The 13,013-nt window shown below is 41.5% G+C and overlaps 1 protein-coding gene across 1 annotated transcript; it reads left to right on the top strand.

Annotated features, from left to right (window-relative positions):
• The first annotated feature begins 2,787 nt into the window (after positions 1 to 2,787).
• On the top strand, positions 2,788 to 10,846 carry asb6 (ankyrin repeat and SOCS box containing 6). The gene is made up of 7 exons (XM_037778670.1): positions 2,788 to 3,051; positions 3,585 to 3,726; positions 4,829 to 5,010; positions 6,813 to 6,919; positions 7,302 to 7,410; positions 7,505 to 7,591; positions 10,000 to 10,846. The coding sequence occupies exons 2-7, from the start codon at positions 3,617 to 3,619 to the stop codon at positions 10,719 to 10,721; spliced, it is 1,317 nt and encodes a 438-aa protein (XP_037634598.1). The 5' UTR covers positions 2,788 to 3,051; positions 3,585 to 3,616; the 3' UTR covers positions 10,722 to 10,846.
• The last annotated feature ends 2,167 nt before the right edge of the window (positions 10,847 to 13,013 follow it).

Raw genomic sequence — 13,013 nt, 5'->3', positions numbered from 1 at the left:
CAAAGACTTAAGCACTAATCGCTGGCAGATTTGTTAGAGGAGAGGCAAAGTAGATTATTCATGAGCACATGGCTTGAAATATCGAGGGGAAATTGAGCGTGTTTGGAAAATAGCATAAGAGATTTCAGCCACATTAGAGGGATGCTGAGCAGGCCGCCATCCGTTCAGGGAACAATGCTTTATTGATCGGGTGACTTGGACGTGAAAATAATCATTTTCCTGAAAGTGACAAACATTAGAATTAATCAAGCCTCGATTAAATTACTGCATTATTCTGTCTTCCACTTCAGAGGAGGAGCTCTCAGTATGGCGAACAGATTTTCCCAGTTTGTTTGCATTTCTGCCCATGTTTACTTTTACATGATGGCTTATGTTTGCCTCCATGCATGTGTAAAGCTTTACACTCATGCATGTGATGTACAATAACAGATGTGTACCATTGATTCGTAGCTCAGAGCCCTGGCCTGTGATGCACTGCTGCCACCTAAAGACAGAGTTTGAATCAACCATTATTTGGTCAGCAATCATACAGCAAACATGATGCACACACAGCTGCAGTCAAAGCATTCAAAATTATTCCAATCTTATTTATTTATTTGACATAATGTTAACACATTTTACACAACAGAGTCTCTGGTTTGCATGCCTTATAAGTACAATGTAGGTACAGTATGGGCTTAACATAAAGCGTTATCATTTCACCAAAATAGCTGCAAACAGAAACTGCATATTCCAATTTTTCTTGTTACTGAATGTCGATTTGTTGAAGTCAGTTTAAAAATATCCACTTAGTTTGGCAGCATTTATCTTCACGCTCAACCCCCACTATCCAAACATCCCAAATTAAACACATCCTCTTTCACCATTCAAACAAAAGAAAGTAGCATGTCAGTTTAACTAATGTGTCTTCCTCAGCGAGACATTGGCATCACTTTCCAAAGCACAGTACAGTATGTCAGCAGCAACATATGTTGTGTTAAAATGCACTGTCATTATGCCACGCTCAAAATCAGACTCGCGGATGTGTTAAAAATGACATCTTTTGTAAGAGAGCACTCGTCCGCAGCTCTCGAAGCGAGCCATCTGTCACCAAAACCCAGACACGGCAGGGGTTTGTTTGCTAAACAGGACAAAGGCGACTGTTAGCAACCAGATGCTGTCAGCATAATGGAGTAGTTGTCAAAAAAATATATGAAGCTGCTGTCTTAGATTAATGTGCCATATGGACAAAGTACATTTTTTTAAGAACTGTTTGTGTAGGTGGTAAAATATTTTGTTTGCCATATTTTGTCAGTAAGAACAACAAAATAAGAAAAGCCAAATGTTAATTGATCTCTGGAAGAAGTAGACGTAATGAAAAATGGTCTTTTCTTATGGGTTGACATGACAGAACATGTCAAAAATACATACAAAAATTGAATTATGATCTGTGAAACTTGACATAGACATTTAACACATTGTTATACAGATTTAAATGATAAAACTTGCTGATTTATTTGCCTGATTACTAACATGGCACATTAATCTTGTCTGACATATGTTCACAGTGTGTGAAGTCTGTCAGAAGGGGATGTTTTTTTTAAAGTCTGTGCTGTTTCCTGAGTAAACCTTTGTAATTATCCAAGCGCATTGCCACAATTTTAATTGTGAAGCTGGCAATATGCCTCAGGTCCAATATTGTGCTATGATCTGCCAGATGCTGTTGAATTTTTCACGTGTCATATTGCTGTAAGCCCCGCAGGTGAGCACTATTATTTTAGGACACACACACACCACCCACAGCAACCAGTACTGAGTAAATATTCATATTATTGTGACTTATAAGTACAGTTACAAAGTAATTACAACTAGTGTTGTCAAAGTATCGATCAATACTAAATATCTGAAACGGTTTCAATACTTATTTTCCGCAGTATCAATTCACAGGTACCAGCTGCATTTTCTGCTCTATCCTCTCTCCGACAGCGAGTTGACACACACACACACACACACACACACACACACACACACACACACACCGCTAGTTATCTTTTAAAGGTCACATATAAAAAAAAGTGAGATTTTCATGTTTTTTTATTATAAAGCAGGCTTAAGACTGTGAAAGTATCGAAACACTCAATCCACAGGGAAATACACACAGCCCGTATTCAGAAACTCTGCGTTTGAAACAAGCCATCAGGATTTCTGCCCATTCGTGATGTCACGAATATACAATATTTAGACCCTTGACACAATTTTAAATGTAAACATTCTAAATGTGTCCCAGTTTATTCCTGGTTGCAGTGTAATGTGAATGTCATCAGCTGACAGGAAGTACACATGGACCCAAGCTGTTGCCTAGTAACGCAATTCTGTTGCAATTCCGTCAAATTGCGCTAAAATGGAGCGTTTCAGACAGATGGTAAATACAAGTATATTCAGGCTGACAGTATGAGGAAAAAATGAGAACATTACAGCATGTAAACATGTTCTAGTAAAAACACACAATACAAGTATGAACCTGAAGATGAGCATAATATGGGACCTTTAATAAAAAATCTTAAATGTCATGCCCTCAATGTTGTGCCAATGTTTTCCCATAGTATTGAAAATGGTATCGAATATTGATATTTTTCAAGGTATTGTATTGAAGTTTGAAATTCCAGTATCGTGACAACAATAATTGTGACAATATTTTTCATATATGTTCCCTTGGATACAAACAGTTACATACATATACATACATATTTTGAAAAGAAAACTCCTGACAACCTGGTGTGTTCAAAGATCAATAAGAAACTACTGTTCAACTGAAAGAAAAGAAAAAGATTTATGTCTTTGTTTATTGAAAAATGGAGTAATATACCTCAGATGCCTGTTTGCTTGCTCATTTATTCATGATTCTCTCATAAAGTAATAAAGTAAACACATCTTGTTTAGTGCAGGAGAGAAGAGGAACCTTCGTTAGCCTCCTCGTGCTTCAAAGGGGGAATGAAAACACCGTCGGACTCATGTGCGCATGTGCTGCGGCCAGCTTCCTGTTGTGCAGGCTGACGGCTGTCTGGTGTGTCTGAGTGAGTTTACAACGACTTCTCTTCTTTAAGTCATTTCTCTCAAAGCACTTTAACTCATAATTTAGCATTTGAGTGCTGCATTTAGTCACCAATACTGGCGTTGACTGTGACGCTTAACACGTGTCTGCTAAGTTAGTTAGCTCACTGTTAGCTACGATATAACTTATAAAGACAAAGAAACATTCATTAGGATGATATCATGTTTTATACAGAGCTGCAAAGCGTTTATTAAGCTGTTTTCTAAAGATATTTGTCAGCTGAAGTTGATGTGAAGTGAAGGAGCTCCTGATGTGACTTGTATTCTCTCTTTTCTTCCTCTTCATATATGCAATCCTCTGTTCATCATTACAACAGTCTATAAACCAACTTTCAAGTACACTATAGAGAAAACAACCTCAACATCAAAACCGAAACAAAACCAAGAAAAGAAATTTAAAGTTTAGAGTTTAAAAAAAAACAAAAAAACAACAACAACAACAAAAAAACATATAATAATAATACATGTATTGTCTCTTCTACATGTGTTTTTTAGGGGTTGACATATTGTGAAGAGCGGAGGAGCGATGCCTTTCCTCCATGGGTTTCGTAGGATCATATATGAGTATCAGCCGCTGGTTGATGCTGTCATGTGTGTTCTTGGACTGGAGGAAGGAGACCGCAGTCACGAGGACAGGTACAGCTAAAAAACACAATCTTGTTTTTATTGCTAGTTGTGTGCAGATTTAATTCCAGTATGTTTTACCATTGAGTCACTGTTTTGTAACGGTTTGAGTAAGATTTAATTTTTGACAGCAGCAACTTAACTAACTTGATCTCATGTCTGATTCATAACTGGAAAACGTAGTTCTGTCTTAAAGGGACTGTTTGTAAGAATCAGAAATGCTTGTTAACAGCGACACCTGTGGCCGTTAAGTCAACGAAAGTCAGCGTCGGGCTCGCGCTTGTGCTCGATCTACATAGACATGAACGAGCATCGGTCAAAACAGTGAGGCGACACACGTCAGCTAAAACCACAATATCACTCTATATTTCACCTGCCTGGCAGTAATGTTAGCTGACCAGACGAAGGTCTCTCCATGAATCACTGCTGATCCTAGTGTTGGCTTTTCCTGCCTCAGCCTCCCGACCGCGGTCAGAAGGAACTGGGGAGACACCGGAGTTTTGGTCGGAGACGATAACGTTTCTCACTGCAGAGCCCCGTCACTTCACAAGACACGGGAAAACTCTGTAGGTCTGGAGGAGCTGTAGTATTTATTTCTGCTCAAACGTCCACTGTACATTCACTAGATATTCTCAGAGCTAAACTAACTCTTCTGCAGTGTGTAGTGTGCGCGCATGCATGTGAGGTGGAGCGAGCTGAGTGAAGGCAGAAAGCAGGCAGAGGAGCAAAGTACAGCAGAGACTCCGGCCCTGGAGACCAAAGCTACGGTCTCCCCAGCGACCTCCAACCGCAGCCAACACTGTTTAGCAAGACGGGCTTCACTAGATATAACTTTGCGGTTTTAGTGCTTCCGTGTTTGTGTTGGAGTCTGAACAGCGTAGCCACACACGAGCGCGCATGGGACACCGACCCAGATTGATTTATACGTGTAAAAAGTTACAGACAGTCCCTTTTTAAGTTTTGACAGCAACGAAACTAACTTTTCCTCACGTCTGATTCATAACTGGAAAATGTAGTTTCTGTTTTAATGTTCAGTTGTGTGTAGCAGTTTTGTTTTACTCCAGCTATAGTATCATCACCACAGTTTTGACTACTTTCTGCTCTTGTGTTCCAGAGTCAGGAGCCCCGAGGACGAGTCTGGTCTCTGTGACTCTCTAGCGGAGCTCCTGGAGCGGGAGTCCCAGTCAGAAGTGTTTTCAGAAGGCATCAGCTATTCTCTGTTTAAGATGGCAGAGGGGGGACTGATGTTCGCCGCTGTAGTCCTTCTACGCTATGGAGCTGATATCAACTTTGAAGGTTTGTGAGTAGGCTGTAAATACATTGTACAAGCTTTTAGTAAAATAACAAGGCACCTAAAAAAGTCTAATATTGTAATAATATTGTTTACTCTATTGTACTCAATCCTGCTTGTCCTACAGTGCACCATGCATAATGCTGCATTTCTGCTACTAAGGCCCTTTTAAGACCTGGCATTGACATGCATCCTCAGTTATCGGATCACAAGAACGGCATTAGAATGCATCTCCACATACGTCTCCAGTGACCACTCACTTCACCACTCTATATGCAAATAAACACGTAGTAAACACATGGCTAATACAGCAGATGTTTTGACGTAATAATTGAGGAATCGGTAGCAATAATATCCTACATATTTGTGAATTCAGATACATTTTATTAATATAAAAATAGAAGGTAATTGGACCGGTGGACCCCGGGGACCTCCGTGTCTACAGGGGCTTGTTTGTAAATTCAAACATTATTGTTTATTATTTAAAACAAAATACTATTTTGTCCTCTTGGCAAGTGAAGTGCAATACTATCTCTATAAATGGGTTTTATTTAGTCACACTTCCCCTATACCTAGGATTTGTTTCTGTGACAGGAGGTGTATCATTTCTTAGTAATAGACCTCGATTTAACAAGTTAAGGGTCAATCCCACTTTGGAGGTGACTACAAATTTAAAAACTTTAAACCTGTAATTAGTTTTTATTCCAAAGGGAAATATACTTTTGCTGTGTTGCCTAGTGACTAGCCTTCTACAGAGGCTTCCATATTGCTCCAGTTTTAATGGGTGATAGTGAGTCTCTGCTACATGCACAACAAGTTGTCATGTGAATTCATAAAGAATATTTAATGACAGATTGTACTTGAGAGGACCTGCCATTTTTACTTTTCACACAAGGAACTGCATATTGCAAATTGAGCAAGTTGTTGTCCATATACACTTGAGAGAACAAGTCTCCCTTTAGCAAATTGCAGTGGAAAGAGTGCCGTGTCTTGTGGCTGTGATGAAACCTGCCAGGGCTCAGCCAGACTCTGCTGTGGTGACCTCTGGTGGTTGTAAAAATGTCTTTCCCCTGGGACATAATTAGGGGATCCTGGCAGAGGCTGCCTCATTCATCTTTTACATTTCTTGAGTGCCTCTTTCCACAAAGTTAACACTGACAAATTCTCCCACATAGCATGCAAAAATGTTAAAGTTTCTCTATTCTTTTTCAAGTATTTGTCGTCTTTTGCCTTCATGTTTAAGAATAGCTTGTGCCAGCTATCAGACAGGCGCTGTGCTGAAGCATGAGCATATATAGTTATGATAGTTACTAGTCTCTTAATTGGCACTTAATAATCTGGACACTGATCGTAATTTATACGTAAAAGAGATGCATGCAGTAAGTAACAATCGGTTCCCGTGCCACTGAGAAAACACAGTCGGGTACAGGTGCTCTTCTGTTACATGTAAAACTGAGAATTAACTAGTTTATAATCTGCTTTTATACTGGATTGCTGCCAGCTACAGGGGGCGAGAGAGCCTAACACACAACAGCTTGAGAAAACATCACCAGTTTGTCAACACATATGCTGCATTTGGAGCACTTGGTAAATATAGGAAACACAAGCACATGTAGAGAGCACCCATCAACAAAATCCCTTCCAACATATGCATTGGTTTGGGGCCAGCATTATACAGTGGGTTGTGGAGCTTTGCCCAGACACATTCAAAGAAAATGAAGTATTGTCAGAAGTCCTCATTTGTGAGATTTTATATTTCATCTCTGGGACAAAGACTCAATTTGTTTGATGTGTGTCCTCTCTCCAGACCCAGTGTCTTACTACAATCCTCTACATATAGCAATTTTGAGGAACAAGCCAAACATGGTGAGGCTGCTGGTCGGGTACGGAGCAAACGTTGAAAAGAGAGACAGGGTGAGGCAACTGTCGAGCTTGGATTCATGTCCTGTCTTGTTCTCATTGCATACCCTCTGTTTTCTTAGCATTTTATGCAAATATTTAGGGCTGTCAATCGATTAAAATATTTAATCGCGATTAACGCCATGATTGTCCATAGTTAATCGTGATTAAGCACAAATTAATCACACATTTCTTATCTGTTCAAAATGTACCTTAAAGGGAGATTTTGTCAAGTATTTAATACTCTTATCAACATGGGAAGGGGAAATATGCTTGCTTTATACAAATGTATATATATATTTATTATTGGAAATCAATTAACAACACAAAACAATGACAGATATTGTCCAGAAACCCTATAAGCAGCCCTATAAATAATATTAATATTTCTTGGTAGATCCATGAGAGCAGTCCTTTGGATCTCGCCAGTGAGGAGTCGGAGAGGCTCCCCTGCCTGCTCGCCCTGCTGGACCTGGGTGCTGATGTGAATGCAAGGGATAAACACGGTAAATTTACATTGCCCGGCCTAATTCAAATATGTTAATTCTGCCGCTCATTCGTTCAATCTGAAAACTGATTGCTTTGGTCTCGTCTCCAAAGGAAAATCACCTCTGCTCCACGCCTTGGCAAGCAGCGATGGACTCACTGTGCACAACACCGGGAACATCCAGCTTCTTCTTCAGAGAGGTACTGACTGTAAAACACCCTTCATCTTCACTTTGCCTTCTTGTCCACTTTCAAATCGCGGTCAAACCACTACATTCAGGAACTTGTGTTAGTATGCATACCTGTATGCATTTTGAGATCAAAGTAAACTGTCAGCGGTCGTCAGGCTAAAATATGCACATAGAGTTCTTTAACGCAAGTGAAAATGGAGCAGAACCAATCCTGTGATCCATGCATGAAGCGACTGACTGACAAGATGTTTAACTGCAGGACGGTGAGGACTCAAAATATATCTTTTACGTCTTCACAGTATAATGGTATCATCAATCTCCTCAGTATACTCATAGTTTCATGAACAGTGTTACTACAGGGGGGCCTCCTGTTTGACCTCATGGTCTTGTTTTTTTAGGTATTTACAACCAGTAAAAAACAGATTTCTTTTCTTTTTTTTTAAAAGCCTGATCTTTTATGGGGGATTTTCTCAAAAGTCTTTTCATTCAACCACTGTTGAGACATATTTCCAGTTCTTCAAGTCTCTTGGCTGTGACCATCCCAAACATAACCGCCTACTGTACATTAAAAGGCAACAGCAAAGCAGCTTCTCACAACAGCCACAAAGAGCCGGTTCATCATACACATGCATCTTTCTGTTAATAATATCAGGTTACTAATTGAAGATATCGTTGTAAAGTATTTAACAAAAAAGATGAGTACGCGTACCCTCATCTGTCAAAGAGGTCAAATCATTTATTTTAATTTAGTTATTAAGAATTGGCGGCATGGTGGTTAGCACTGTCGCCTCACAGCAAGAGGGTTCCGGGTTCAAACCCAACTTGGGGCCCTTCTGTGTGGAGTTTGCATGTTCTCCCCGTGTTGGCGTGGGTTTTCTCTGTGTTCTCCAGCTTCCTCCTACAGTCCAAAGACATGCAGGTTAGCTTCATTTTTTACTCTAAATTGCCCGTAGGTGTGAATGTACTGACAGTGAGTGTGAATGTTTGTCTGTCTCTATGTGTCAGGATCTAAACAATTACTCAGTTGTCGAAAGAGTCATTGGGTGTTTCTCAAAGTCGAGGAAGGATCCTTCAACGACTGAATTTCAAGGATGCAACGTCATTGAATCTCGCCGAAGGACTTCCAATGTCGAGGATCCTTCGAATTCTACCGAGGACTGAGTCCTTCATTCAGAGGATTTTCAAGGATGCATGTGTGTGTCCTCTGCGCTCCTAAAACTAAAACTTTTATTTATTTCACCTCAGCAGTCCGCACAAAATAATAGCACAAAGAGGTCGGCAACGGCAGAGAGAGAGCGTGGTGAAGCCAGAATATTTTCACATGAAACTCTGTGAATGAAGGGTTTATCTAGACTAAACCAGAGTTGGTGATTGTTGGAACAGTGGAAAGACTATGCCAGCCAAGGTGGTTTTGTTGTTGTTGAGTTTTATTTAGTTTCTGTGGAGTTTGAATGAAGTGTGTTTTACAATCGCCGAGGTGAAATTGCTGTGTTTTTCACTGGAGTCTGTTGGCTTTGAGGAGAGTATATTAATTGTATGTTTTGTACGTTAGTAAATTATAATAACAGTGGAAACTTTTGCTAGGGATCACATCTGTCCGGGTCCAATTGATCACTATAAGCGGATGATTATTATAACCGAATCTTTGTTGATGTGCATCATTTCTCATGCAGATTACCATCTAATTGACATTTGTATATTCATTACATGAATACAAAGTAATGAAACGGGCCGCTTCGCTATTTAATGGCTCGCTGCCAATTCTTCTGCCTTTTCCCCTCATTAAGTGTTAGGCGTTGCCATTTTTGGCCGGCTCTGCAGCGCAAGCGTGCATGCATAACGGTGCCCCTTTCTCCAGTAGCAGCATGGAGGGAGACGGGCGCCGGTCTGCATGTGTGCCGCAGAGCCGGTTGAGGATCTGGAAAAAGTTTCACTTTGGGGGCATTACGTGACCAGGCATTGTCAATCTTGACGAGGGTGCTTTCCCTGTGCACATTCGTTTTTCAAGACTTTCCTTTTTCCTGTTATATCAGTGTGCACAGAGCACAGGTATCCAACTGGAAAGCAGACATTCCATGAGTCGAAGTATCAAGGGAGCAAAGAAACAAAACAAAAAAAATATTCAACTGACGTTAGTCTAACAGTTCTAAAATGTTTTTCCATATGTTGTCATGTATGAAAAGACCCAAAATGAACACTGTAAGCGGACTACTTATTACTATAAGCAAATTATTAACAGCGTTTGTATCAGAATGATTCTGTCCCAAGCTTTTTGATCACTATAAGCGGTTTCCACTGTAGTTGTCCAAATCCCTGTTGATTTTATTATTATTTTTTAATACACATGCACGTAACCGTAGTTAGCTATTTCAAATTTGATCACAAATGTGGTTCTGAGTGATGCTTCCTTCACTACAGGTGCCGACGTTAACGCTGCTACTGTAGACGGTGAAACAGTTGAATCCTCCTTGGTGTTCCTGGTTAAGGAGGCTCTGGAGGCCAACGCGGAGGACGCTGCTGAGATCGGTAACTTCTGCTTAAGAACCACACGGCTGCTGCTGGCTCACGGCGTGGACCCCAGCTGCTGTCTGAATGAAGACGGCGAGCCCTCCCTGACGCAGACGAGCCTGGAGCACTTTGACCTGCTCTTCCCTCTTGCTGTGCTCTTAATCCAGAGCGGAGCCTCTTTGGTTTGCTCCTATCACGGCGACTCCTGTTGGTCGGGTTACAGCCTCCTTTTCCAGCGGCTCCAAACGGCCCTGCAGCAGTGCCCCGATCAAAGTCACGCCTCGGAGCTTCTGGAGCAAGCTGAGGTGTTGCTCGACTTGGCGAGGGTGGACGACCCCGGGCTGCATCTGCCTCTCAGGCTGGAGCTCCCCGTGCCCGGTCGGGACCCTCACCCTTACGCTCAGGCTCTGGCAGACCTGCACGACCGCGTAGTAGAGCAGGAAACGAGCCCTCCTGCTCTGCGATGCCTTTGTAGGGCATTCATAAGGAGCCACCTCCAGCCTTGGCCCATGGAAGACCGAGTCAAAGCCTTGCCATTACCAGACAGACTGAAAGACTTTATTCTTCCTGAGCGCACGTATACACCAAAGCCCGGCTGGGAGTGCTTTAAGCCCCAACATAGCCAGGGCTGACGATATAAACCACTGACCAGTGTGTTTTACCTAAAAATCTAAGTTTAAATTGAAAGACTGAACAGACCTGTAGTAATTTGAATAAAACGTCTGAGCCTTTTCACCATAAATTAACCTAAACCTAACAAACCATTGAGGCCTTTGTTGAATTCTTGTTGTGTGTTGTCCGTGCCAAATTAGAGACAAATGTGTGTATGTTTACTTTAAAGGGATAGTCTGGGTGATTATGAGGTACGTATCCATAGTTAGTGTTTTACCTACAGTAGATGACAGTCGGAACGCCCCCAGTTTGCAGAAGCAGACAGGAGTTACCACATGGAAGTAAAGCAATGTACTGCTGTGGACGGGGCCGGCTCTAAAACATATTTTTTATTTTTATTTTATTTTTAAAAAATCAATATCAGCTTAAGTGTATGCTATATTTAGAATATTTTCGCCGTTGTGACAAGGGATGACAAAAACAGTATAGATACATTTCACTTTCAGTTCAGAAAATATTCTAAATATAGCGTACACTTAAACTGATATTGTTTTTTTAGTTGAGCCTTTCATTTAGGAGGCTAAAATACGTTTTGCTGCCGGCCCCGTCCACAGCAGTACATTGCTTTACTTCCATGTGGTAATTCAGTTTCTCCAAACTGTGCGTGCTGACCATCATCTACTGTAGGTAATACACCGACTGTGGATACGTACCTCATACAACCCCACTTCAAAACACCCAAACTATCCCTTTAAGACAAGTTATATCCCTACAAATTAGCCTTATGAATTGTAACTGTAACTTCACTGTTGAGATTAAACTGCTGCTGTACAGTTGAGTGAGTCATATCAATGTTTAAAGGGAGTTGCAATACAAAATAAGAGCCACCAGATGGCAGTGTTGCTCTTGCAAATCCAAAGCAGCTCAGATGTCAGGGTCAAATATTTAGTTATTCACAGTGCAGCCTATTTAAGTTGTTCCAGCGCAGTAGGCTCCATCTATATTTCATCTCCTCAACATGATGGTGGTGGTGGTGTATTGTGGAATTTGTGCGTCTTCTCGCTTAACATGAAGGTGGACTGATTAAACAGCCATGTGTCCTGATTATGTGGCCTGATTATATCCAGTAATATCCTTATTTTATGTTTGTCAACATGTTCCAGCTTGTAACTGACCAGGCAGTGGCACTGCAGCGCTGAATGTGACTCTCAGACTCTACTGGCTACCTGTTTATAGGGGGAATAATTGCTTCTATATTTACCTCGTGGTTGTGTGCGTATACACCAAACATCAGTTGAGTGAATGCTAGAATAAAGAAGCGGGAATATAATGCTACAACGAGGCAGGACGCCTGTAGATGTTGTAGCTGCAGTGGCTGCTGGCGTGGAAAGTTTTACCAAGCATTCTTAATGCTTATGTTTAAAATTCAGATGAATTTAAGGCCCCCACTGCTCCTTTTTTTTTTTTTTTTTTTTTTTTTTTTTTTAGCTCCCCCACATTTCCAAAACCCATCCCGTCTTTGATAATAAACAAACAGTGCCTAAAAAGAAACATGCTATGGTTTGTACAGGAACACCATAGGGTACGTATGTGTTTGCGTCCATGTGTGTGTGTGTGTATGTGTGTGACGAGCAAACTAAATAGGACATTGTGTTACACAACTAACCCCTTCCTGACATTGCTGAAGCTGGAGTGGCTCCAAGGCTTGCAAGCGCTCCAGCTCCTCTTGGTTATCTAGGTCACAGCCTCTGAGGAGAAGAGCCTCAGCAGCAGCAGCAGCAGCAGCAGCAGCCCTGCATGACACACGCTTCACTCTCCTGTCTGTCTCAATCTCTTGACAAAACCTCAACACTGGCCCTGGTCGAATGAGGGAGAGAGAGAGAGAGAGAGAGAGGGAGGGAGAGAGGGAGGGAGAGAGGGAGGGGGGGGGATGTAGGGAAGGGGGAGCGAGGGGGTTTTGCAGGAGGCAGAAAAAAAAGTTACAGACATGGCATATGTGGAGTGGTTGTGGGAGCACTCATGGAGGACGCATGGAAATGGAAATGGCAACGTTGGATTACATTTATACAATACACTAGCTGTAGGAACATAATCCACCCAACCAACAATCACAAAGCTGGAAGAAAAAATAAAAAAACAGCCTTCTTCCGTGGAGTCCAATCCGTGCTTGTGGAAGGTGATAGAATAGAGATAGTGGGGGGAGGGCTAAGGCAGTTCTCTCCATCCAGCATTTATTGGAAAACAGTGCGAGTGAAGCTCGGTACTGAAATTAGTTATTGATCTATTCTCTCCCTGAAGCCCATGGGTCTTTC

Source organism: Sebastes umbrosus, chromosome 8, assembly GCF_015220745.1.
Source record: "Sebastes umbrosus isolate fSebUmb1 chromosome 8, fSebUmb1.pri, whole genome shotgun sequence".
Lineage (NCBI taxonomy): Eukaryota > Metazoa > Chordata > Actinopteri > Perciformes > Sebastidae > Sebastes > Sebastes umbrosus.
The sequence above is the reverse complement of the archived record's forward strand: the minus strand, read 5'-3'. Positions and strand labels throughout refer to the sequence as shown.

What these genes read in the sequence shown, in the direction of transcription:
- asb6 (XM_037778670.1), top strand. Translation starts at nt 3,617, where the DNA reads ATGCCTTTCCTCCATGGGTTTCGTAGGATCATATATGAGTATCAGCCG. An exon ending in GACCGCAGTCACGAGGACAG is followed by an intron (nt 3,727 to 4,828) that starts GTACAGCTAAAA and finishes CTTGTGTTCCAG; the next exon opens with AGTCAGGAGCCCCGAGGACG. An exon ending in ACGTTGAAAAGAGAGACAGG is followed by an intron (nt 6,920 to 7,301) that starts GTGAGGCAACTG and finishes ATTTCTTGGTAG; the next exon opens with ATCCATGAGAGCAGTCCTTT.